Genomic DNA, 24,704 nt, shown 5'->3' with positions numbered 1-24,704 from the left:
ATAAAACAAATGTACAGATATGCAAAGAAAGATGGGACTGCCCTCAGAATCCCTTCTGTGCTTGTGTTGCTAAATGAAGTTTTAAATGGGTGGCATGTACCTAGCCTGTCAGCTCTGCAGGGGTTCATGATCTCATCAAGGCATCATTTCACTGAGGGCTCACAACTCTCCTAACAGTATATAGGGAGACATCCTCTGTAGCCTGATAACCACCTGAAATGGGTGAGCAAGGGAGAGACAAGAGGAGCTGGGCAGGGAAGATCTCTGAATTTAGAGCTGGGAAAGAGGGGAAAGAAACAGAAGGGAAACATGCCTGCAGGCCTGTGGGTGGCTACTTTGGTTGTGACCCACTCTGTGTAGCAGCCACCAGTAAGGGATTTTTCCTTGCCTTGTCTCTCACTTGCCCATATATCATCTGGCAGGTCCTGATTTCCTTCATCAGGACATCAAAATACTTCACTGCCCTCTTCCCTTTTTAATTTCAGCACAGGGTTTCCTAGCATTACTGGAGGTTGAAATCCTTTCTCTACCAGTTTTTTAAAAGCAGGCGTAAGTTATAAAAGAACATATAAATGTACACAGTATTCCACCTGCCTTTGCACTACCGTGCCCTCCCTGACTCCTGCAGTGATCCTTAGCGTGGCTGTTCAGGACTTTGATGCTGGCTTTTCATCCTTTACAGAAGGAGTTCATTCAGTTCTGCAAAACGCTGTATAGCTTGTTTCATGAAGATCCAGAGGAGAACGATTTGTATCAAGCCATTGCCACTGTGACCACACTGTTACTTCAGATTGGAGAAGTAGGACAGCGGAGCATCAGCTTGGGGAGCGGGTCAGAGGAGTTCCCTGAGGACTTACAGCCCGAGGCCTCTGCTTCAGACCAGGATGCTGTTTTTACTGACACTGTGAAGACCCCTCACAAAGACTCTCAACCTTCACCTGTGACTGAAGGGGACTGGACTGTCTCTTTTGAACATATTTTAGCCTCCCTCTTGACTGAACAATCATTAGTTAACTTCTTTGAAAAACCCTTAGAACTGAAACCAAAGCTTGAGAATGCAAAGCTGAATCAGTACAGTCTCAGAACAAATGGAATGAGCTGCCAGTCACGGAGTGAACATGCAAAACCAAGCGTGCAGTAGCAGCAAACATATAAAAAATGAAATGCACTGAAATTATGCCAAAGGACATACTGTAAAAGGCTTTCAGTTGGCAGTGGACTTCTGGTATCCAATTTGTTGGTCTGTGGTTTTTAGTTAAAGAGCTTTAAAAGCTAAAAGGGTGTGTAGGTTTGTTTTGTGCCATTGACTTACTATGTTCTTGTTTTGAATGTAAAAGGAAACATCTGTCTACAGTGTGAAGAATTGAAGCCCTCTTCTGCATTGGGAGAGCAGAGGCTGGCTCCAGTTGTCTTTTTTTAAGCAGGGGAAAACACTCCTTCATCTGCTGTCCACAGTTTGTTTCGGTTGCCTTTTTTTGCACTAATACTGAAAACTGTTTCAATGCTGGTAATTGAAACTATTTTAATATATTTGATTGTATTCCAGTTTTTATGTCTTGCTGAAATGTTAAGTGTACATGGACTGTGCTTCTGATGTTGGTCTGTGAAAACATGCACTTTTCAATAAACCCTTTTTGTACAAGACTGGCATTGACAGTATTTACTAGTTTAGGGAAGCTAAGGGCCTTTAGTCCCTACTGCTTTAAACAAATACCCTGGGGTAGCACGATCACAATAATTTCACTAACCAAAACCCTGTTTTCTGTGTTGTACACAGAGCTGCTTTGGGAGAAGCCTACTGAGTCTGCCTAAGAGGCCAGTGGGGCCCATCATCCACATGAGATTACATACATGAAATACTGATCTAGCAGTTTTGGTTGAGTTTTTCTTGTGTTTTAAAACAAACTGAACTTAAAATACCTGTGTAAAGGCTCTTTAATACCCAGAACAAAACAAACCCACCACAACTCTGCCACCCACAAAGAACATGTGAATCTCCTCCTTATTCCATTCACATGCAACAGAAGTCTAGTGTATCTTTAATTAAGAAAATTACACCTTTATGTTCAAATTCAAAGAAAGCAAGATATTTTAAAAGGCTGGTACCTGTTCAACTGAATGCTTCACAGCTGAGAGCTTGAAAAGACTAGAAAATAAAAACAACAACTAAAGAATATATTTTACATTTTTATTGTAATGAAAATCCATTTAATTTTCATCCACATTGACTGTCTGTAGACCTGCAAAACAAGATTTTTATCACCACCCGTAATATACATGGAAGCCTTCCCAAGAAAGTATACCTATATTTTCAAGGGTAGTCTGCTGATCTACTTCTGGACGAGCAAACTATATAGGCAAATATTTCTGCAAATGCTGAAACAAAAACTTAGTTGCATTTACAGAATTGATTTTTATCAGATGACAAGCAGAGAGGGCTTAACCTGCCTGAGCTTTTGACAGCAGAGGATGGGCTTAGTGACTACCCTAGTGACTACGGCCTGTGTTTTTCAATCTCTCAAAATTTACACTATCATTTCACTCCTTTTTGATGTGGATCAGGGAGCTCTGTTCTCTACAGCAAAGCTAGGTTAAGCCAGTGTTTTGACTCATGCAGTGTGCCTTTCATCTGAATTTTGCACCGCAGGAGGAGCTGTCCTGCTCTGCTTTTTGTTCAGAGACACACGGCATGGGAGATGCATGAACCTTCCTCACCTTTGAATGTTGTGACTGGTACGTAGGTAACCAGAGTGTACAGCTTGTTGGGTGAATCCTCGTCCTCGTTGCGCTTTCTGGACAAACGCACACGGATACGGTAAGGAACATTCCTGAAATGAAGACAGCAGATTAATTTGCAGTGAAGTATGTATTGAAACCCATGAATTCATAGGAAAGTTCTTTCTCAGAAGCATACCAAGAGTAAAGTCTTGTACCTTAAGAGACTGTATTGTTTGCCTTAGAGGAGCTCTGTTTTGTTTGTTTTGCTTGGTTTTATTCAAGTTAGCAGGTAAGATTTAACTGAGCCTTGAGTAAGATAAATTCATAATCCAGTAGGAGCATAAAGTCAAAAGTGCATTACCAGTCAGCTACTGAGGAAATGCACCTTGAAGATGATCAGCAAGTGAACATGATCAGCAAACAAGCAGCTGTTACATCAGAGTACTGCCTATCTTTATGCCAGAAGCCATGGAAATTCTAGTGAGCATCAAGCCTGAACCAAAATCTTACTTATGGGCACAAAACTGATCATGATTTCTTCCTCACAAAGCTCATGGAATTATTAACTAAATTGTTTAATGATTATGTTCGTAATAGGCAAATCACAGCTTAGTGTCCTCACCTAATAATGACCAAAAGATGCTCTGAAGGGAGGCACAGAATTTTTTCTCCACAGCATCTTCCACATAACCTGCCACCTCAAACTCAAGATTTTAGGAAACTCCTGATCAGAGCACTATGTGAAGGAACCTGCTCCTCTGCTGCAAGAAGTCTTTTCAAGAGCATACTTATTACATCAGGTGGACATAGCAGTTAGACACAGGAACTGGCTTTGCTATTTTCCCTTCCTGTCAAAGTAAAAAGCATATTTCACTAACTTCTGTAGATCACTGACTACCATACCAGCCAACATGGTGATTTTAGCCTCTGCTGATCCTTCCAGAGGAAGATACCTTACTATGCATACATTATGTATTCTAACTAGTAAAAACTGCAGATTCATACTGGAAAGACTGATGTGGTAACTCCCTGCTCCAGACTGCACTTGCACCAGTCAATAGGAGGAAGTCTTGGTTAGCAGCCTCACTACAAAGCTCTGGGGTTATGTATGCTGTCTCCTGGTTCCACTGCTACTTCTTCACTCCCTAAGAACTGGGCAGTTTAACAGGGAGGACAGAGAAATCCTGCCTCTAAGACCCAGTAACTCAGTCTCATCCTCCCACTCTGCTTTTCAAGGAAGGGCTGGCAACACGATGCCAAGCAAAGCATTCTATGGATGTCATAGACCAGACTTAGGGATCTAACTCCCAGAAGACATGGTTTAAACCCATGTGCATCTCTCAAAGCATCAATCCCAATCAGTTAACCTTTTATTACAGTTTAAAAGGTCCCACTCCCCACAGGAGTTCTACTGGACCACTTTACACATGTCATATCAGCTGCCTTTGCAGCAGTGTTATAACAGATGTTGTAGTTTTTGGTCCCCAAACTACTTATTTTACTGTACTTTCAAGAAAAGATTAATGGCCCTGTTGAAAATACACCTCCTTTTGTGCAGCATTTGTCCAGCATGCTTCAAAACCTAATCCTGTTTAGACACACTGCACAAATCCCACTCGGCCTGGGATTGTAGCTATCACTAAAAGGTCAGGTTTATAAAAACTATCTGCTGCAACAGAGATCAAGGTACTACAGTATTACAATACCCCAATCCTTTCTCTTTCCTGCCCTTAACCCCCAAACCAGCACTCCTTCTTTCCTTTGCTTTATTCTTATTAAAAGTAGAAGGAAATTTGTTCAATTCCAGAATTGACCAAAGCTTTGTTACAAATATGCCAGGACAGCTGACCAGAACACAGAGCTGACAGATTAGGTTGGTGTGTACACCACAAGAAGGAAGCATTTGCCAAGAAAATGCAAATACTGCAAGAAGTATACAATTTTTTCCTAATCCTTCATGCTGTTTTTTTCCTCAGCCAGTAAAGAAAATTGCAAAAGCCCACCTTATTCCTTTAGCCCAGACTGCTTTGTTCAGTCGGGTATCAATGCGGACGTCAGGAGTACCCATCTCCTTCATGGCAAATTTACGGATTTCCTTGAGGGCGCGTGGTGCTCGCTTCTTGAAGCCCCTGGGACAAACACAAGAGCCATTTCTTTAACTGCAGCACACAGTCAGCTCTAGACACTTGTTGCATGTGTTCTCCCAACATAAAAACCCCCAAAGCACTGTGCTTAATAGCAAACAGCTGCACCAACCTGACCAGACCTTCACCCTGGCAGGCAGATGCTAACTTTAATAGAAACCACTTAGGTAGAATAATTTCAGTAAAATGTTGCAACCACAAGATCTCCTGGATCTTAAGCCTTCATTTTAATGTCAAGATATTTGAATATCTCAGTAACACTGAAGAGATCAGAGGTGTCACAGACACTGAATAAAACCCTTATAAGCAAAGCAGTGCAACAATACTAACACGAACATAACCATGACAGAACTGTATCAATATTGAAATAAACAGCAGAAGAACAAAACTGATGTTATTCTGAATATCAGCTTCTGCTGAACATACTTGATGGTTACCTTCTCTCACACTATCAGGACTGCACCAACACCACCATCAGAACTGTTTTTCTCCTCCGGTACAGCCTGTCCCATGCCCACTATGGCCAGGTCCTGCAGGACTGGGCATCCGTAGCAGAAGGGCTGCACCATGAGTGTTCTGCCATATTTATTGTACCCACACTGTGACAGGGGCTGTGCCAGTAGTGCCTGAGGTCCCACAGTGGGTTATATTTAGTTATATCATGTGCACACTGCTGTTGATGCTTTGTGCTAGAAACGGGAAGCAGATACTTGATCCCAAGTGAGAGAAGCACTAAATAAAAAGCATTTATCTCTAGCATATCATGCCCAAAAAGAAAGCTGGACAGCAGAATCATCATCATTAAAACAAAATGAAGTGCCAATTGACAGGTAAGGCTAGAACATCTTATTGCCAGAGTATCACTGCCTCCCATTCCCAGCCACAGTTCTGCAATGCTCCACTGCCTCATTCGTCTGCCACTGCATGTCAGCCACTGCACCAACTGTTTGGATTTGGGTGGTATCTTCCATGTGCTCGCAGGCCCACACACAGAATGCAAGGGAACTGCAGCTTCCTCCAAAGCACTTCTCCACTACAGCTTCATGAGCTTCAGCATCTGGTCAATTAAAAAGCTACTCCTACCTACACACTACATATATCCTTTAACACAAATCATATCCTAGTTTACACCGCACACAAATTTGTGATAAACACGAAACCAATAATTTGACTACAGCAGTATTTAATTTCTGGAACTTTCTCAGTGGCCTGAAGTGGCATTTGCCTGGGAAGAATGACAACCTGTGCACAGAAGTAAATTGATCTAACCTTAGCTAAAGTCCCAGAACAGTCACAGTCATAGGCTTATTCCTGAAAGCCTCAAGCCAAGTCTGGGGTTGCACAGGTACAGAGCTTCTGCCTTGCGACACAACAGAGGCACAAGGGACCAAACACAACACTCTAAGGAAAATCCTTCTCTGCTCTTTAAAACCTACCGAACCCACTTCCAAATGCCACTTCACAGAAAGCAAATTTCGCTGATAAAAAAACTTACACGCCATGGATCCGCTTGTGAATGTTGATTGTGTATTCCCGAGTTACAACTTCGTTGATGGCAGAGCGCCCCTTCTTCTTCTCTCCGCCTTTCTTTGCGGGAGCCATCTCAGCGACGCTAAAAGGCACCGCGCACACATCAGACGCAGATCTCGGACCTCCCCCGTTCCCTTCCCTCTCGCCGTCCCCAGCCCACTGCAAAACGCACAACTCCCACATGCAGAAACTTAAACCCAAGCTTCATTAGCACCCGGGGTCGCACCAGTCGCAGGCTTCACGCAGCAACTCCCCAGCACCACAGATGCTTTGCTTCCATCTCCCTGCGAAGAGCAGGAAGTACATGCGAGACTCTTCGACCACCTCGCATTAACATCCTGGCCGGCCCCAAGCCCCCTCCCTCTGCAAGGCGACCCCGGAGCGCAGCTCAGTCCGTCCCGGGTTGAACATGACGGGGCCAGACCGGCTCCTCCCCGGAGAAACAGCACGGGCCGTACCCCCGTCCCACGAGTCCCGCAGGCCTCGAGGGGAGGGCAGGAGAGAGGCCCCATTCCCGCCGAACGCGGACGCGCCGGGAGATCCCAGCCGGTGCCCCCCTTGCCGGGCCGCCCCCGTGCCGGGCTGGGCCGCATTGGCGCCGCGCCGCGGGCTCTGCGGGACGGATGGAGGCGGATTCGGCGGGACCGGCCCCGGCAAACACTCACCCTGCCCGGGCACCGGCCGGAAAGGAACGCGCGCGGCACGCTGGGAAAAAGGAGCTCTTCCGGGATGGGGCTGGGAAGCGACTGCGCCGGCGGGGGGAGGGGCTGGCCTGGGGGGCGGTGTCTGGGTGTGCCTACAAAGGGTTTGTTTTATGGGAAGGTGTCTGGGTGTGCCCGTACCGGGGGTGTTCTCTGGGGCGGTGTCGGTGTGTGCCCGTACCGGGGGTGTTCTCTGGGGCGGTGTCGGTGTGTGCCCGTACCGGGGATGTTCTTTGGGGCGGTGTCGGTGTGTGCCCGTACCGGGGATGGTCTTTGGGGCGGTGTCGGTGTGTTCCCATACCGGGGATATTCTTTGGGGCGGAGTCAGTGTGTGCCCGTACCGGGGGTGTTCTCTGGGGCGGTGTCGGTGTGTGCCCGTACCGGGGGTGTTCTCTGGGGCGGTGTCGGTGTGTGCCCGTACCGGGGATGTTCTTTGGGGCGGTGTCGGTGTGTGCCCGTACCGGGGATGGTCTTTGGGGCGGTGTCGGTGTGTTCCCATACCGGGGATATTCTTTGGGGCGGAGTCAGTGTGTGCCCGTACCGGGGGTGTTCTCTGGGGCGGTGTCGGTGTGTGCCTATACAGGGGATGTTCTTTGGGGCGATGTCGGTGTGTGCCCGTACCGGGGATGTTCTCTGGGGCGGTGTCAAGGTATGCCCGTACCGGGGGTGTTCTTTGGGGCAGTGTCGGTGTGTGCCCGTACAGGTGATGTTCTCTGGGGCGGTGTCGGTGTGTGCCCGTACCGGGGGTGTTCTTTGGGGCAGTGTCGGTGTGTGCCCGTACCGGGGGTGTTCTTTGGGGCAGTGTCGGTGTGTGTGCCCGGACCGAAGGTGTTCGGTGTCCCCCCGCCTGCTACCTCTCTAGGATCACTCCCTTTTCCTTGGAGTGCTGTGTGAGGAACTCGGCTCAGTGCTTGCTTCCAGCAAGCATTTTGCCTCTTGTAAATCTGGGGCTTTTGTTCCCGAGACAGATCCGAGGCATCCTGGCGTGGGGCAGTAGCCTGATGTAATCACCCCACCTGCCCGGAAACCGACCTCAGCTGAGGGTTTATGTTGGGACAAGGGTTTTTCCTATAGTGAACTAGAAGAGCCCACCTCTGTCATGAGGAGTGGCGTTGCTTTGTGTATGCAACAGAGAACAAGGACAATAATCCCAAACCCGAAGTGTCTATGGGGAAGAGCATGAAAAACTAAGTCTTGACCTAAATCTGCTCTTGAGAGCTGTCTGTATCCTTCCAAACAATGTATTAAACCAGCTCAGAAGAAGGCAACCCCATGCTATTTACAGCATCTCCCTGTTAACAGCTTACAGTGACACTGGCTTTAGAAAGTTAAATGTGTGCTTCAAGGCTGAGTTTGGTTTGGACATACCACTGCCAAGTGGGAGAGATGTGGGTTTGTAATCCCTGAGAGTAGAACAAATTCTTAAAGGAATTTTCCCCTCCCTGTGTCTTCTGTCATAGTAGTTGAGATCCATCAGCTGCTGCTTCCACAGGTATTTCCTCTGAGGTGCTCCTATTCCTCTTCCTGCATGAACTTTGGGCTTCCAGATTTGTCCCCTCCTTTCCCAGGAGTGTCTGGCATGTATGAAGTCACCCTCTAGCTTAGCCAATTGGCCTTTGCTTAGATTTGTCTACATTAATGGAAGGAGAGAGGTTCCTTCAGACACTAAGGGAAACTTTCACATCTGGCTTTCTAATCTTCATCTGGTGGGGTCACTCTTGCTTCACTGAATACAAGAATTTAAAGGGATGAGCAGGCTAATTCATCCTGCTAACTAAAGTTAGCATTAAAAACACTTTCTTAGAGACCCAATACTTGATTCCCTCTTCTTCTCTCAATGAGGGATGAAGGACTGAAATACACATGCACCCATCAGTGCTACCACCCAATCTTGCAGTTGAAGCATGAGGGTAATTTTGTCAATGGATTTTCTTTAGGAGATTTTTAGCTTTTTCAGAACTCAGGGCAAATAAGCTTTTTTTCTTTTCTATGAAAGCTTACTTTCACATTTTCCTAGCTTATCTCTATTGTTCCCCTATGGCATAGGAACCAGAACATGTGGGCCCTGTTGATGTGATCCTTGGTACTCAAGGGAGGGAAGGCCATGTGTGCACTTTGCTGAACTTCATGCTGGCTCCAGTGGCTGCAAGCTGCCCTGAGGGCCATCCCCTTTCAGTCTTACTGAGGGGAATGAAGACATTCCTGCACTCAGTTACCCATCTCAATCTGTGCTGGAGCTTCTCCCTGTCTGCAGAGGGAAAGCAAGCCTGTACCTTGGCTGCCCCATCCTGTAGTCAATTTGAATTTAACATAAAAAGGAGCCTGCGCAAGGATTCTAAAGTGGAAACCAGACTGTCTACAGAAGAGTCTACACCCGGAAGAGATGTGCCCCCAAACTCAGGACAGCAGTGTCTTAATACACTGAAGGTGGACATGGGTAAAAGCCCTGGCCTATGCTGAATCAAACTGTTCTTTAAACCATCTGTTTTGTGCTAATATAAAACTCTTTGGTTGGAAGTACAAAGCTGCCTGAGGTATTTAAAGGTGCTTAAAGTTTTAAAGGTGCTCAAAATGAGCTGTCTTTGCTTGCAGCTAATAAAACTTCCTGAGCTTTCATTCTCAGTGTCTATGCCATGACAAAAACTACAAGGGAAAATACTTGGTTTTGCTAACTGGGTGCCCAACACCATTCAAGCCTGTGGCTAAGATTAAAAGTCTAAAGTGAATCACATAGTTCAAGAGTCACAGGAAAATGTGTGCAAGTCCTGCAATAAAGCCTTCTGGCTATTTTATTTTATTCTACAAATAAAGACAACTGTCCATCATAAATGGAAAAAAATAATAGTTTGAGTTGTATATAGCATGAAACAGTAGTTCCCTTCACAAAAACATTTCTAATTCATTAGTTTATTACAAAATACCCACTCACAAAAAAGCACAAGCACAATCTTTATACTTGTGAAATGAGTTGATATTTCATATACAAAATAATTTCCACATAATTCCATATAATTTTATTTTATATAGAAATAGGTCATTATTACAACAGCTGTACAATACACTACTTTTTATTTAATAATTACATAAAATCTTTCTTAGAAACATATCAACGGAAAACATACAAAAAAAGCGAAAAGTGCATTTTATTTTTGTTTTTTTCCTCCAAAGGAAAATTTAATCCTAAATGTTATAATGAAAGAGATATGTAATAGTCTGCAGCATCCCAAGTCAGTGGGCCAAAACACAGTGCATATTTCTCAGAGACTTGGAGTGGGTGAGTTTAGGTTGAAGAAGGATTCATGTTGTACTACTGGAGAATTGCATGATTGTGCTTACAATTTGAGTTCTCCTTTGCAATCACAATTCATGTAGGAAACAGTCCAGTGTGGGTTGTGGGTTTGTTTTTTTGGTTGGTTTGTTTTTAGTAATGAAGAACAGTTAGGGTAAGCTGCATAATACTTTTCAGATTCTAAATCAAGGGTTATGAGCTGTAGACCATCTTCACCAATGGCTGGGCTTTTTCCTCCATTGGATGTGCTAATTTGGCCACAAGAATACAGAAACAAACTTCTCTTTACAGAAAGTGCCTAGTTTTCTCATCTGTGCAGTTGTGCAAAATAATAACAATAATCATAATAAAAATAATCTCTTGTTCTCTCCTCAATAGACCTTTGACGCAGTGCTTTTCATACACAAAAGAAGAACTGAAACAGTGAAGGCCAAGTACCTCATGAGTCTGTTGACAGTCTTTTGGAATTGCCAGATGGCTTCCAGAGTGACATGCCGGGACTGAACGCCTCTCCCCATGCTCCCAGCGGTGATGGAGGCTGCACAGGATAGTGCTCCTTTTTATTTTGCTCTGTCAGTCCATCCTGTGCTCACGACACAGCGCAAACGGAAGCCAGCGTGCCGTGAATGCGCTGTCTGTGGCAGTCTGCACTCTGGGCGTACTTCTGTCACAGAGCTTGGAAAGAAATGCTTGTGCAAAAGCCAGAACAGTAAGTACAAAGTAATTCTCTTCTGCCCCATGTGCCCATTGGTTAAAGCTAATCGTGCATTGATTGTGCTGGTGGGACTCTATCGCAGTGGCTGTGGTAAATTTGATGATTCTGATAAACTATTCCTTCTTCTTGATGTTAGTTGTTGTTGCTGTTGCTGCTGCTGCTGTGTCTGATGATACCCCATATTTCCTTGCTGTGGTGAGTAAGATGGCAGGAGCAAAGAATCGGGTTGTTCACTGTGCAAAGAACTTGGCGTTTGCACCTACAAATAAAATAAAATTTATCATGGTGTTTTGATTCTTTCATGCGTTAATGCTCTTTGTCTTCAGGTTACAGGATGCTTAAAAATACTACTGGTTTGCTGGCTTTTATTTCTGGAGCTGTTTGGCATGAGTTAGCGTAACTAATGCTAGAAGGAATGGACATAAATTGCATCAAAGAACACTGCAATTAGGCATTGAAAAGGTTTTCTCACAGTAATGCACTGCCTGGGATGTGCAGGTTATCCTGAAAAGCCTGTTTGGGAACCGTGTGGGTGAACATGTCAGAAATGACACAGATGGGTGGCAGAAATGAAACAGAATTCTAATGTGCCTCATGCTGTCCCTTCTAGCCCTTCCTTTTCCTGAGCTTACAGTTGGGTGTGATCTTGCAGTATTGAAGTTGATGTGAATTTTGCAGATGCTTTATTGGAAAAACTATCTGCCAGACTTTTTTTTCATTAATTCTTAGGCTATGATAAGGATTTAATTTCAAAAACAAGAGTTTAATAATTTGAGGTTGGTTATACTCTTTCAGTGATGCCAGTGGATATGTGACCAGGTTTCATAGACTCAGTTCAGCTCCTCTTGAACTAATACAGACACACCTCATTTCCCCCCTTTACTTTAGTACATGTTGAACTAGATAAAAAAATAAGTATTTTTACATCTTCAAATCACCTGGTTCTTCCAGGCAACGTGCTCCACTTTATCTTCTTTGCCTTGTGGAGTTGAGAAAATACGTTTGTTTCCTGAAGGGATCCAGATATCTGATCCAGATCTATTTTATGTTGATGCTGGTAATTAAAAATCATCTTTTGACTTGTAAACTAAGCAAATTTAATACTGAATGAAGAGAACAGAACAAATCCTAAGGCATTGATTTTCGTCAGCTGGAAATAAACTTTAAATATATCCAAGATAATCTGATTGTGCTTTAAATGTACAGAATTAGTAATTTCCTTTTAAATATTCTGACTGTTCCCACTGCTCCCTCTGCTGTACTAGTACTGGCCACTGTACAGTGTGTCACACGTCAGAAGTCAGAATCTCTTAAATGGACATTTCTGCCAGGACCAGGCTCCAGCAGAAACCTGGGGCCCTATTTGCACAGCCCACTCACCTTGTTACTCTGTGTGCACACTTTATACATCATCCTCTTTGTCCTACCTGCAGGTAGCGTTGTTGCTGATGCTGTTGGTGCTGGAGTTGCATAGGTGGCAAAGAGGATGGCTGGGAAGGAGGGGTAGTGGTGAACCCCTGGTTTAACACTGCTTGTCCCATCAGTACGATTGGAGAGCTGCTGCTGGAAGTCTGCACTTCCAAACTTTGAAACATTTGTTGGGTTTGAGAATACCTATGGAAGAAAGAAGCAAAACAATCAAGAAGAAAGTGTTGGAAACAAAGGTCTTCTCTTAGAAGGGGGATGGCAATACCTAGTCTTCCTAAATCATGGAATCACAGCATGCTGTTGGTTGGAAAGGACCTTAAAGACTGTTTAGTGCCAACCTGCCTCCCATGGGCAGGGACATCTTCCACTAGACCAGATTGCTCAGAGCCCCATCCACCAATCTGGCTTTGAACACTTACAGGGATAGGGCATCCACCACTTCTCTGGGCAACTTGTTTCAGTGCCTCACTACCCTCACAGTAAAGAATTTCTTCCTAATATCTAATCCTGTTTTGGTTTAAATTCACTAACTTTTGTCCTATTCCTATAGACCCTTGCAGAAAGTCCCTCCCCTTCTCTCTTGTAGCCCCTTTGAAGACACTGGAAGGCTGCTCTAAGGTGTCCCCGCGCCTTCTCTTCTTCAGCCTAAACCCCCCAAATAATTCCCAATAAACGATTCCAGTGCATGGGACCTGCTAATAGGAACAACAGCCCCACTAGCAGCACTGCTTTCCCTTACTCTGTGCATGAGCCAGGCTTGCAGGGAAGAAAACATCTCACCTCAAAATCCAGATCACATTTTAGGTTCATTAAGAATTCTGGTTTATGCACATCTTGTCTTGAGCCACAGCATTCACATCCCTGGCTCATTAAACCAAATGGCCTTAGATTCTGTTTTAATATGCTGAGCCCTGAACTGCAGCAACAGAGAAGCAAATGCACCTCCTGTCCTGCTGCCTGTGTTCCCCTATGACTGCCTGGGGGTTGGTGATCTCCTGCAGACACATGGCTAGGGTTGATTCTTCCTAAGCTGCTCATACACATATTGCCAGGTATGATCAGCAGTTCCCATCACCACGAGTCCTGCTCTAGGAACAAAAGAAGCCTCTAGAAACCTTCTGGAACAAAGGATATGACAGACCCAAAATACTGATCTTCTCTTGCCATTCTGCTTTTGCAAAGCAAAACTTAAATATGTGTTGTTTTGTGAAAGGCTGTGGGCAAAACCACAATGGAATTATTGCCAACCCTAATTCTGTTTATCCTGTAAAGGGTGATGAGATCATAGTGTGGCTTGTGTTCACTCAACAGCTGTTCAACATTAGGGTTTAGTTAGAAATGCTACAGTCTGGGTACTTGTATGAGGATGTGAGCTCTTATAAAGGGGTCCCATGAGTCAAGTCTACATGAACTGGGAGATGCATCTTTGCAAATAAGGCCTCTTTTATTCAGAGGCTTAAAAGCAGAGCTACAATATTTACATTTGACAAGTTAACTCAAGATAATCTTAAACAATAATGATGTTTAAAAAAATGAAGTACTGAATACCTACATTCCTGAGATAACATTATAAGAGTACTGTTTTGTAAAAATAATTATTTTTAAAGGAATGATGTGCAAACAATTGCTCTTTATTTTATCAGATCGCAATTAAGTAGTGACAAAAAACAGCTTAAAAAAGGGGTATATTTTGACCAGCATGTTCTGCTTCCTTCATCTAAGTTTTGAGGAAAGAAAACAAGTGAGGTAAGGCTTTCTCTTTTCACCAGTCATTTAACTGAGCCAGTGCTGACTTTCTCACATTTACCTTTGGTGGGTCAGAAGTTCTAGTGCTGAAGCAGGCAGCATGTGAGGGACAAAAATTCCCCCAGCCATGGCGCCACTGGCACTTAGTGCTTCTGTCTGTCACTCTTCCTGATATGACCAGGCAGGGTAAGGCTGACCCTGATGCTGGAAGGCAGGCACAGCACAGTAACACATTCCCAATATTTATAACTACTTCATCATCTTACAAAGGAAGGCTACTTCCCCCCAAAAGCAACTTTGATGTTTTATCTTTGACAAGGCACGTACTTGGCCTGGGATCCCGCCATGCTGAGGTCTGAAGGGTGTCTTGCATTACAGGACCCAGGCATCATGGGCTGAATAGGCTGGCTAAGCAACAATCTGGCACATGAGGGGGAAAAAAAAAAAAAGACATTGCTGGAAGAGAAGGACCATACAAATCCCACACTGTGCAAAGAGAAACGGCATTTTCACAGGCACGGCACCAGGCTGAGGAGTGTGAGGAGGTGTCACCCAGCTGCTGGCTGTGGCAGGCGCATCCTGGGCATTGCGAGGCAGAAGCTGGGGCAGCGCCTGCCCTCTGGGGTCATCTGGGTGCCGGACATACACCTCACAAATCACATTTTTTACCATTATTATCTGCTAAGTATATGGACGCTTGAATAATATTTTACAACTTCGGTTAAATTCACTTTGTGCTCTTCAAAGCCAGCAGCAAGGTATCAGTTTTTATAACGGTGCGGGGTGAGACAGCTACACTCCGGGAATTTTAATCCACCCGTGCCTTCCTGCAGTCCCAAGAGCCGGAGTGCGCCGCCCCGCTGTTCCCGCCGGGCGGAGCTGGAAGCCCAGCCCTCCCGAGCGCGGAGCCCGCCCGTACCTGAGCTGCTGGTCGTGGCTGCAGCCGGCGGGCGCGGGGGTGCCGCCGCGGGACAGGCCGCCAGGGGGCGCCGCGGGGCCGCCGCCGCCTGAGGCGAACGGCGCGGGCGCGGGGCGGGGCGGGGCGCGGCTGCCGCCCGGCGCCAGCTCCGCGCTCCGCGCCGCCTTCGGGCCCTGCAAGAGAAGGGGAGAGAGCGGGGAGACAGCCCGGCTGTGGCACCAGTGCCTGGCGGCGCCGCCAGCCGGCTGCTGTCACCGTACGCGAAACGACTGTCATGGCCCCGGCTGCCCCGGGCCCGTCCCCTCCGACCTGCAAACCCAAACGACCCCCTAGTTAAGACAGGAGCAAAGTTAAGCGTGAGGAACTGTCGCCAAGTCCCCCGTGATAAGAGATCAAAGACAAAAATGTTGATTTTTTTTTTTTTTTTTGGTTGCCCCCCCCCGCCCATTTCACAGAATTACGGAACGGGTCAGGGTGGAAGGGGGCACAGTGGGACACCTGGTCAGGCCTCCTTCCTCTAGCAGGGTCATCCCAGAGCACACGGCACAGGATCGTATCCAGACAGTTGTTGAGAATCTCCGGTGAGGGAGACTCCATGCCCTCTGGGGCAATCTGTTCAGTGCATGGTCACTCGCACAGTGACAAAGAAGTTCTCCCTTATATTCCAGTGGAATTTTCTGGGCATCATTTTCTGCCCTTTGCTCTGTATTCGTTATACACATACACTCTCTACTTTAATAAAGTCATTATAACACAGGTATGAAGGAGGTGAAATGCTAGGGGGGCTGGGGGCTCAGAAGACAGTAATGGAAATATGCTTGCCATGCAATCAGGTAGCAGAGGAGCTCAATTTTCTGTGAGGGGAGGTACAACAGGTGGGTGGAAGAGCAAACACTGGAAATGTTGAGAAACCAGCAGTATGAACAAAAAATACAATGTCAAATCTAATAGCTTTCACAGATCTCAAGTTACTGCTCAGGCTGAACTTTATTTTGCTCTGCAAGAACCTGTTAACGTTCACAGCCTGAGGGTCTCAAATGAATCTCAATGTATTCTGTGTGCCACCACAGCAGACAGGCTTTGTTGCATTGGTGGTGTCTGACTGGGCTCAGGGAGCAAGTATTCTGAGAGGTCTCACTATTTCAAGTTTCCAGTGTGATCAGTCAGGTTTCTTTCAGGACCACCTGAAGACCAGTAAGTCACCGACACATTTTGCATGCCCCTCTGCTCCATTTTCAAGCTGAAACAGCTGCTCAAGTAACCCTCCTGGCGGAGATCTTAAAAAAAGGCTTTAAGGTAAGGTAAATGTTGTAGGGAAACCCTTTTTATAGGCTGCCCTTTTACAGAATAATAAGAAAGGGATAGTTACAGGAGGCAAAGGCAAAGGTATAGTTACAGGACTGACATGATTTTACTCGCTTGGTTAAGAACAGCTCAGTGTCTGCTTTCCATCTAAATGCTCCTCTGTTCAAAGAAATGGTTACCTGGCTCGATATCACGCTTGCTTCTCTCAGTGACTGCTGGTTCGTTGTTTGTGAAGATGTGATTTGCCCTTGAAGCTGAGAACTGGGGACAAGCTGCTGCTGAGAAAGGGCCCCTGACCTCTGCTGTAGCTGTTGTGGGTCCAGCTGCTGAGTATTGCTAAAGCTCAGGGACACTGTTGGCTGCTGTAAGATCATCTGGAAAAGAAGAGGGGAGGATTTATTTACACAGCCCAGATGTTTTGAATAATGAATGTGACAGAAGTAAATCCAAAGGTATATTCCAAAATAAAATTACCACATTTCTGGATTCATAACACATTTACTGTTAGTTGGAAAGCACCTATCATTCCTACATTAACAGCTCTACTGTCTCTAGTTTCTTGGTTTCTTGTTCTGCAAGTGCACCCATTACTTGTGAAATGTGTCTAGAAGGTGCAAGTCCTCTTTCCATGGGGCAGGCACAGCCCTCGTAAGAGCAGTTCCCAGTACACTCACTGTGTTCTGGGGCATCCTGACCAGAGACGAGAGTAACTCCATGTCTTTTTGGTCCTTTTGTTTCTCCTTTCAACAAAATCCACCTGCCTTTCACACAGAACTATCTTTGAATTTATCTCTGGAAATTCGGCACTTTACACCCAGCTGAGTTGTCAAATGTTTTTAATGAGGCCACAGTCAGGCCAGAGCTCTCCAAGCTGAATGGCCGTGTCCTTATCATTGACAGGATGTGTAAACAGACAGTCGCTGTCATTTACCTGATTTCCCATCAGGTAACTGTCACCTGGTGTTCTTCCTAACTGTGCCATGCATTTGACTTGTGCAAAAGAGCTAGCAGCTCCTCTCTTAGTGTTTCTGTAAATGATGTCCTCCCTACTTTTGCATTTCAAGATGAAGCTTTCTTCTTTAAAAGTTATAGGACTCAGGAATTTTTGCTCTTCTAGGGGCTATTTCTTTTATTACAGCTGTAAAGAGGGAAAAGTAATCTTTTAAAACCATGCATCATTAATGCCACAAGCTCTCTTTGCAGTATTTCAGACCTAGCCTTTCTGCCACCAAGGGCTGTATGGAGATACACATCCCACACAGTTGACGTAATTTTTGGATCTGATTCTGATTCCACACCACTGCCACATGTACGGAACTCCATTAATTTAAGTGGAGCTACTTAAGTTTTAAATGAAATCAGAATCACAGTTATTCTCTTCATTATTCATCCATCAGTCTCATGTCTAGCAGTACATCTGAGGTATGCCCAGTAATTAGTACACCTTTGTGCAGCTTATTGCTATATTAACAATTCCCTAAACTATCATGTCCCCTCTCATTTTTCCTGGAAAAAGCCCATACCGTTCTCCAAAGGCCCAGCATAATGTATTGCTTTTCTCTGCAAAAGTATGGCTTGATCCATCATGGTTGTACTTATTTATCTAGCTTTAAAAATATAGCTTATTTAAATATGATAAATTTTTAATTAATTCATGCATGCCAAGATTTTACCCAGGAAAAAAGGTACAGACAAAGCTTATAATAATCAGCTGGGAGAGGGGGGCAATTAAGGAAAAGCAACAGCTTGTTTCAGGTGCTGTAGGCTAACCACATCTCAGAGATGTCTGATAGGAATAAATGGGTCAAGTGACAGGGTTGGGGCTGCTGCTTGCAGCAGGTTTGAAACTAGCTCTGAGTGTGTTCTTTTAAAAACACTGCTCACTGCGTTTGGAGCCATTACATATCAGAAAGACAGATGGTCTTGCAACTTCTGCCAAGTAAATAGGTCTTATTATGAATAAATCAAAGACAAATATAATGAAAATTCATTTTCTTGTTTATTTTCTGTACATAGAAGCTAAGTTTTGGACGTGTTTACTACATGAATTCACTTGATTAGCCCTAGCCGTAAGACAGGTCACCACTGATATAAAATTTTATATAAAATTCAGAACAGGCAAAGCAAGTGGTGCATGTGAAAAAAGTGATGGGGAGGGAGTGTGAGCCCACTGGTACTTGACAGATCACTGCAATTTAGGAGGATTAGCTTAGTGTTGTCCTTGTATGTGCACACAGCACTGGAGAAACACTGAGTTCCCCCAATGCAAATTCAACATCTATCAAGGCAAATGTCAGGTGGGGTGTGAACTTGCAGCAGACTACTTATTTAGCAGGGACTTCCCTGTGTGCTTACCTCACTTCCAGATGAAGGCCAAGGAGTTTATCCTCCAAAGAAAGCAGAGTAACCTACTTTGCAATTACCAGAGGGTGCCACTGGGTAGGAATGTGCACAGTTAATGGTTGGCAGCTAACACACCATAAATTTAGAACCAAGTTTATCCCACTAGGCCAATTTAGTTTGTTCATATGTTCATACCCCGAGAGGGCTCTGAGTGGTTCATACCTGGGGACCCTCTGTTGCCATTACAACGGCCAAAGCATCATTGTTACCCTCTGGACATAAATGACCTGGAAAAACAAGCTTAGAGCAGGAAGCAATGATGGCCGTGTCTCTGCAGAACTGAAAACTCAAGATGCCTTATCAAAACAAGAGTTAACCTGACAGAGGATTGAAGCATAGAATTTCCACCTGTTAGTTAGACCTAAAAGCTTAATTTGTACAAAATTAATGGTGGTTTTTCGTAATGTGCCTCTTTTGTGATAGTCTCGTCTGAATTCCCTCAAAACACTGAAATACAGCAGCTTTAAATAACAAGAAAAACCTTTTCATAAAAAATAAAATCTTTCCCTAAGTAGATAAATTAGCAGCCCCCTAGCTGTACTGCTGCTAATGACATGTCTTGTTGGTGATTTTGTGGACTGCAAGGTCAGTGAAGCATCTTACAAACATTTTTTAATTGGCCAGATTGTTAACATACACAGCAAAGCAGCAGGGGAGAGGAGGGACCCTCTGACACTGCTGTCCCCTCATTCCAAGATAGAAGGGCCCTACAGCTAATGGCTGAACCACACTGACAAGGCATCCTGAGGAAAATATCTCTTTGACTCTACCTGTCCTTTGGATAATCAGGGGATTACAGCTTTTGGGCTCATCATTAAAGGCATCAAGACTCTTTCTTTATGTAAAATATATAAAGATGAGAAGCACAGCACTGGGAAGCTGAGATTCATGACTTCGAAGAGAGCCCGCTTTGCAAATGATGGGTGGCTGTGGATGGTCTTGATTGTAGTTCTTGCAAGCTGGTCAGGCTCAGCCTTCCTGCCTTCCTCTTGCATCTGTGAATCATTAGCTAGACTGTTCAAACTGGAGCAGACACAGCATCCTTCAGACTTCTGAGGTTACTCTTCCTGCTCTTGTCCTTCATTGTCAGGAAAAGCAGTAACAGGGATCTAATGGGGTTTTGAACACTTTTATTCAGGGCCTGCAACCCTCCCGATAGTTTCATCTTTCTCTGCACAAGGCTCCTGCAAGCAGTTTCTAATGCAGACTACTGTGCTCAACATCTGTCTGTCTGGGAAAGCATTTCTTGGTGGACTGCTGTACTCAGTTTTGAAGATCTCTGAAGGAAATGGAAATCAAGCTTAATTCTCCATGGAGCCACCTGTACACTTCTATGTGGAAGGGACTGAACCAGTGGGGATGATATGCTAATAAATCAGCTAATAAGGAAAAAGCAGGGAACACTTCTCCCTTTTCCGACAGCCTACATCACTCCCCCATGCTTACAGCTCTGTTATGCAGTGTATTAAAGACACCAGAAATGTGCTTCATAGTAGCCAGTTTGTTACTATGCATTTTAGCTTTGATAGTAGACAGAGATCAATGTCTGCAGACATCTAGCTCCCTGAATGATGAAATCTGTGCAGCAAAGCACGTGGCTGGATTTCTGATTTAACAGTTTACTTCTCACTGCTTGTGAGTCACAAAAGAGCTGCATGCAAAAGTGTGCAGCTTTCTTTCAAATTGCCCTTAGCCAAGTAAGACAAAAATTATTCCTCTTATCAATCTATCCCTGCATAGCATTTCTATGCAGTGTCATTTCTTTGTGTGTTTTTTGTTTTTTTACCTAGAGAAAGTGGGAGAAGAAAAAGGTCCTGGCCAGGAGTCAGTGTGACCACTTGTATCTCATCCCCTTGTTTGATTGCTCTGAGGAGACCAAAAAGCACACAAAATAGGATGTATTCTCCATCCAGCACTGCTGGATGATCCCCATCCCACATTGCCATTTAAGGCAAATATGCAGCCCCCTGCATTTCCGAGCTCTTTCCATTCTCCCTGCCTCTCAGTACTGCATCTGTAGTAAGCTGGGAATTGGTAGGTACTGACACAAGAGAACTTGTAATGGTCTGAAAATACTTGGTCCAACCTGGTGCAGTCTACATGGCAGAGGGCATCACCCAGATGGTGTAAGTCAGAGCTACAAACTGGTAAGGGGGGCGGGGGGGGCAATACGGACCAACCCACCATTTATTTACCCTCTGGGCCTCTGCCTGAGCTCCGTCTGAGTGTATTTGAGAATCTGTCCCATGGTCTTTGTGCTGTTAAATGCACCCTAATGCATATAGGAGACAGCTTTCTAAATATAAAACCTGTTTCTTGCATATAAGAATGTGCTCTGAAATTCCATTTTTGCCTGAATGATGAAAAAAAGAGCGTTATGATTATTGAAGATGTCACCAGGAGAAAGTAATGGCTGTCACCCAATTAAAAAGAGAGGAAGTGAGAATATCATGTCTCTTGATATTCATAATAACAATAATAGCTTTTAGACATATGACATGATTCTGAACTGAACACCTGTTAATTGCATAGAGACTTTCTCTTCCCATTAATCAAAGTCAGCAGAGAACCAATAGAAGAAACACAATGAAGCTAAACCTGGTCTCCCTATGTGATTGTATGGCACCAGGAACAGGGAGTTCTGGGTTGGGAACCCACAGCTGCTGTGTCATCTTACAGCAGCGCACATGCAGCAACTTAGGTGGCAAAGCTTCTAATTTGGCTTTGCTGATTGTTTAATTACCTAAACATACAATCCCAGTTTGTTAATGTGTGAAACTGCATTTCTCAGATGCTGATGATGGGTGAGAGTCTATTTCTGTGTGGAAGTTGCAAGCAAAATTCCCACTGACTTCAGTAGGTCCCATCCTGTTTGTAAAATACTCTTGAGATGTTTGTTTCCGTGACAAAGCTTGTATTCTAAAATCATCTTGTTAGTATAATACTCACAAAGTCCCCAGTGCCACATTACTAGCAAGGATCATTTAATGTGGCATTTATAGTTAAATTATGAGGAACATAGCAGTAATCACCCATATTGAGAAAACTTCCATAAAACTGGATGATTTATCCATTTGTTGTTAAAGGAAACCTGTGATCTACTAAACTGCACTTACTATTATTTCTGAGGTTTGGTAGACATAAGGGGTACAAAGCACATACTGTATCAGAGAATTCTACCTCTGTGTAGGAGGTGTCAAAGGTAGAAGCAGAGCAGGCTCAGTCAGCTTCACCCTAAAGGCTTAAGCCTGTCTGGTGAAGAAGAAATTCAGATACCTCCAAGGTGTGAACAAATGAACATCAACAGCATTTCGGGGGTTTTAATGGAAGGAAGTCTGAACTTCAACATTCTCTCTACTACAGCTGCTCAGTCTGAAGACCTGGTAGGTAAAGTAATAAAATGCTACTGTAAATGACCCAAATTATTCTCCTCCTCATAAAGCTGAGGTATTCCTTGAGGTTACTCAAGAGGCTTTTAGAGGGCAACATCCCTCTAAAATTCACATGAGCTAGTTTCCATGTGTCCAGATATCCTGGACTCTGGAGCAATTTTTAAGTTGCCAAGCCTATCAAGAGTCACGTCAGAGAGGATGCTGGACTCTGTCCCTTCCAGTAGTAACGCACCTGTACGCTGGAGTCTTGGACCAGGCAGAGCTGCTCCTGGATCTTCTGGAGCTCCTCCTGCTGCCACCGGATGTTGGCCTGCAGGATCCGTGTCCGCTGCTCTAGCTGGTCCTTGATGGTCTGGAACATGCTGAATTGTGCTGAGAACTGGGGGGAGGAAATAAAAAAAGGGGAGGGGGAAATCAGTAATTATATTGCAATGAGGCCCCAGTAGAATATTGTTCTGTAAGGAGTTACTGGTCTCTTGATTGTAAAGCACAGCTAAAAAATAAAAATGTCTTTGTAATATACTAACATGGAGACAGAGACATATTGTCTATTTTCAGCGTTATGTACATATATTAAATTTCCTCAGCTAGAATAATCTGCTTACAGTTGACCATGTTCTGTTGTAAGGATTGGTTTTGGGAGTATGCTACTTTAAAATACCAAGAGGATCTTAACTGGATGGCAAATGAGTGCATTATTTTCATTAGCTTGTAGTTTGAAGCCCTTAGTGTGGCATAACAGTATAATCCAGATGTGTTTTACTAATGCTTTCCTTTTTCAGAATAGAAATAGCAGTTCTGCAATGCTTTGTTCTGCTGATGACTTACTAAGGCATCACACAATAGACCACAATAAACATTTTCTAGATTTGTACAGCTGAGTAGTACTTAAATGACAAGAAATACTCATTAAGTTATTTTTATATGTGATTTAAAATGAATAGCTCAACTCAGTGGAAGAAAGGCTGTTCTAAATAATAGTAAAAACTGGAGATCATTAATCAAGGTCAAGAAGCAGGTGCAACCTCCAATAGCAGCAATACTGGCAAAAACTGAAATAATTCAAGAGTTGTGGAGAGGACTAACAGCAATAAATCCCTAGTATTTGATGCTTTCAGGTATGATTCAAAGTTCACCAAAGTTAATTATTACTTTAATAGGCTTTGGAATAATTGCTTTTGATAAGCTCGTATTCCAAAAGTAAAAAACAGCCTTTGAAAAAAAGAACAAAACCCTTCAAAAAAATCTTTTTAAGTTTTTGTGTAATCAAGGCATTCAAGATCTTCTTGAAAACACGCACGGCTGTGAGTGTACAGGCAAAAAAAAACAAACAAATTGCTGTGACTTGAAAATGCTGCCCTGTCTCTATATTTGTTCCAGTGGCTCTGTGCTAGTGGGTGAGATAATGCTTGCTGCTGGAACCCTCCTGCTCCATGGTGCACTGGCTTACATTGTTTCTGGCTTTTTAGTAGAAAAAAAAAAGATAACAAGACAGGAATTAAGGAGTGCTCTGGTGCTAGCAGCACTGTACACTTCCTTAGATGAAATTTTTGGCTACTTAGAGAAAGCTAAATGTGACAGAACAGATTTGTATCAGCTAACTAGTTCACCTTAAACCAGTTAAGTATGTGAAAGTACCTTAACATTCCCTCTAGCAAAGCTGACATCTCCAAGTAAATGGCCGTTGGCAGAGAAAGAGCGAGAACTTCAGAAGGTTTACTTCCATTTATCAGGCAGAGGGTGGCTTTCCCACACAGCCTGGGAGGTCACTGCACAGAGTGATGGCCAGGTGGTGGTCAGTCTCACAGCCAACCCTGCTTAGGGGCAAGGAGGGCTGCTAAGGTGGCACCTGCAGTTGCTGGTGACAGAGCCCACTTTGCTGCCAGAGGCATCTGTGAGCACTCGCCGCTTGCACTGTCTGCCCAAGGAGGGGATGGGAGCCCTCGGCCCTGCTGTGACTCATGGTGCTTGTGCCTGCAAACAGCAGTGCCATCATCTGCAACCCACTCCTCTCCCAGAGCAGGAAGATGGTGTCAAACCTCCCAAAGGGAAGTTTGTGTTACTTGGAATTGGTGTTACAGAAGCCAGAGCAGGGTCTCCTTCTTTCTTTCTTGTCCATGTATAAAGAATTACCCTGAGCAATGGTTGAGCAGGGACCTCAGATGTTTGGCAGTAAGAACAAGTGATTCAAAGGGGAATCCACTGCTCCTTGTTGCAGCCCAACCTTTTGGTTCTGAAGAGTCCCAGGTATCCTGGTTTTAGGAGTGGAATGGTACTGTGAGCAACACATCATAGACGAGATGCAGCTAATTCCTGCTTTAACCTGGCCTGTAAAAAAGGATCTTTTAAATAAAAGACTCATAATCTAATTATCTCTATATGAACTCTTTTAGCGAGGACTGCTTTTAAGTTTT

General features: G+C 44.4%; 3 protein-coding genes across 9 annotated transcripts in view; 1 reads left to right on the top strand and 2 right to left on the bottom strand.

Annotated features, from left to right (window-relative positions):
- The window catches only part of TBC1D8 (TBC1 domain family member 8), a 49,119-nt gene extending 47,475 nt beyond the window's left edge, over positions 1-1,644 (top strand). For both annotated transcript variants that reach the window (XM_059839522.1, XM_059839521.1), the window contains exon 20: positions 683-1,644. In XM_059839522.1, the coding sequence (XP_059695505.1) occupies positions 683-1,141 (459 nt within the window). In that variant the 3' untranslated portion in view covers positions 1,142-1,644. The remainder of the gene's footprint in view (positions 1-682) is intronic.
- A 530-nt stretch (positions 1,645-2,174) lies between these two features.
- RPL31 (ribosomal protein L31) lies at positions 2,175-7,204 on the bottom strand. The gene is made up of 5 exons (XM_059839523.1): positions 7,058-7,204; positions 6,358-6,474; positions 4,722-4,847; positions 2,716-2,828; positions 2,175-2,240 (listed from the first exon to the last, which is right to left on the bottom strand). The coding sequence occupies exons 2-5, from the start codon at positions 6,462-6,464 to the stop codon at positions 2,209-2,211; spliced, it is 378 nt and encodes a 125-aa protein (XP_059695506.1). The 5' UTR covers positions 6,465-6,474; positions 7,058-7,204; the 3' UTR covers positions 2,175-2,208.
- A 2,646-nt stretch (positions 7,205-9,850) lies between these two features.
- NPAS2 (neuronal PAS domain protein 2) overlaps positions 9,851-24,704 on the bottom strand; it is a 104,700-nt gene continuing 89,846 nt past the window's right edge. For 4 of the 6 annotated variants that reach the window (XM_059839520.1, XM_059839517.1, XM_059839518.1 and 1 more), the window contains 4 exons: positions 22,523-22,669; positions 16,675-16,869; positions 12,525-12,711; positions 11,218-11,356 (listed from right to left, as the gene is read on the bottom strand). In XM_059839520.1, coding sequence (XP_059695503.1) covers positions 11,328-11,356; positions 12,525-12,711; positions 16,675-16,869; positions 22,523-22,669 — 558 coding nt within the window. In that variant the 3' untranslated portion in view covers positions 11,218-11,327. Of the gene's footprint in view, positions 11,357-12,524; positions 12,712-14,598; positions 14,692-15,190; positions 15,364-16,674; positions 16,870-22,522; positions 22,670-24,704 lie in introns of those variants that run through there. The other 2 variants (XM_059839515.1, XR_009485438.1) reach the window with 2 other exon arrangements.

The sequence above is a fragment of the Haemorhous mexicanus genome, chromosome 2 (genome assembly GCF_027477595.1).
Source record: "Haemorhous mexicanus isolate bHaeMex1 chromosome 2, bHaeMex1.pri, whole genome shotgun sequence".
Lineage (NCBI taxonomy): Eukaryota > Metazoa > Chordata > Aves > Passeriformes > Fringillidae > Haemorhous > Haemorhous mexicanus.
This window is presented reverse-complemented; position numbering and strand designations above follow the sequence as displayed.

Coding starts and splice junctions, on each gene's coding strand:
- RPL31 (XM_059839523.1), bottom strand. CDS start 6,464: ATGGCTCCCGCAAAGAAAGGCGGAGAGAAGAAGAAGGGGCGCTCTGCC. Junction 4,848..6,357: donor CACAAGCGGATCCATGGCGT/GTAAGTTTTTTT, acceptor TGTTTGTCCCAG/GGGCTTCAAGAAGCGAGCAC. Junction 2,241..2,715: donor ACCAGTCACAACATTCAAAG/GTGAGGAAGGTT, acceptor CTTGTTTTGCAG/GTCTACAGACAGTCAATGTG.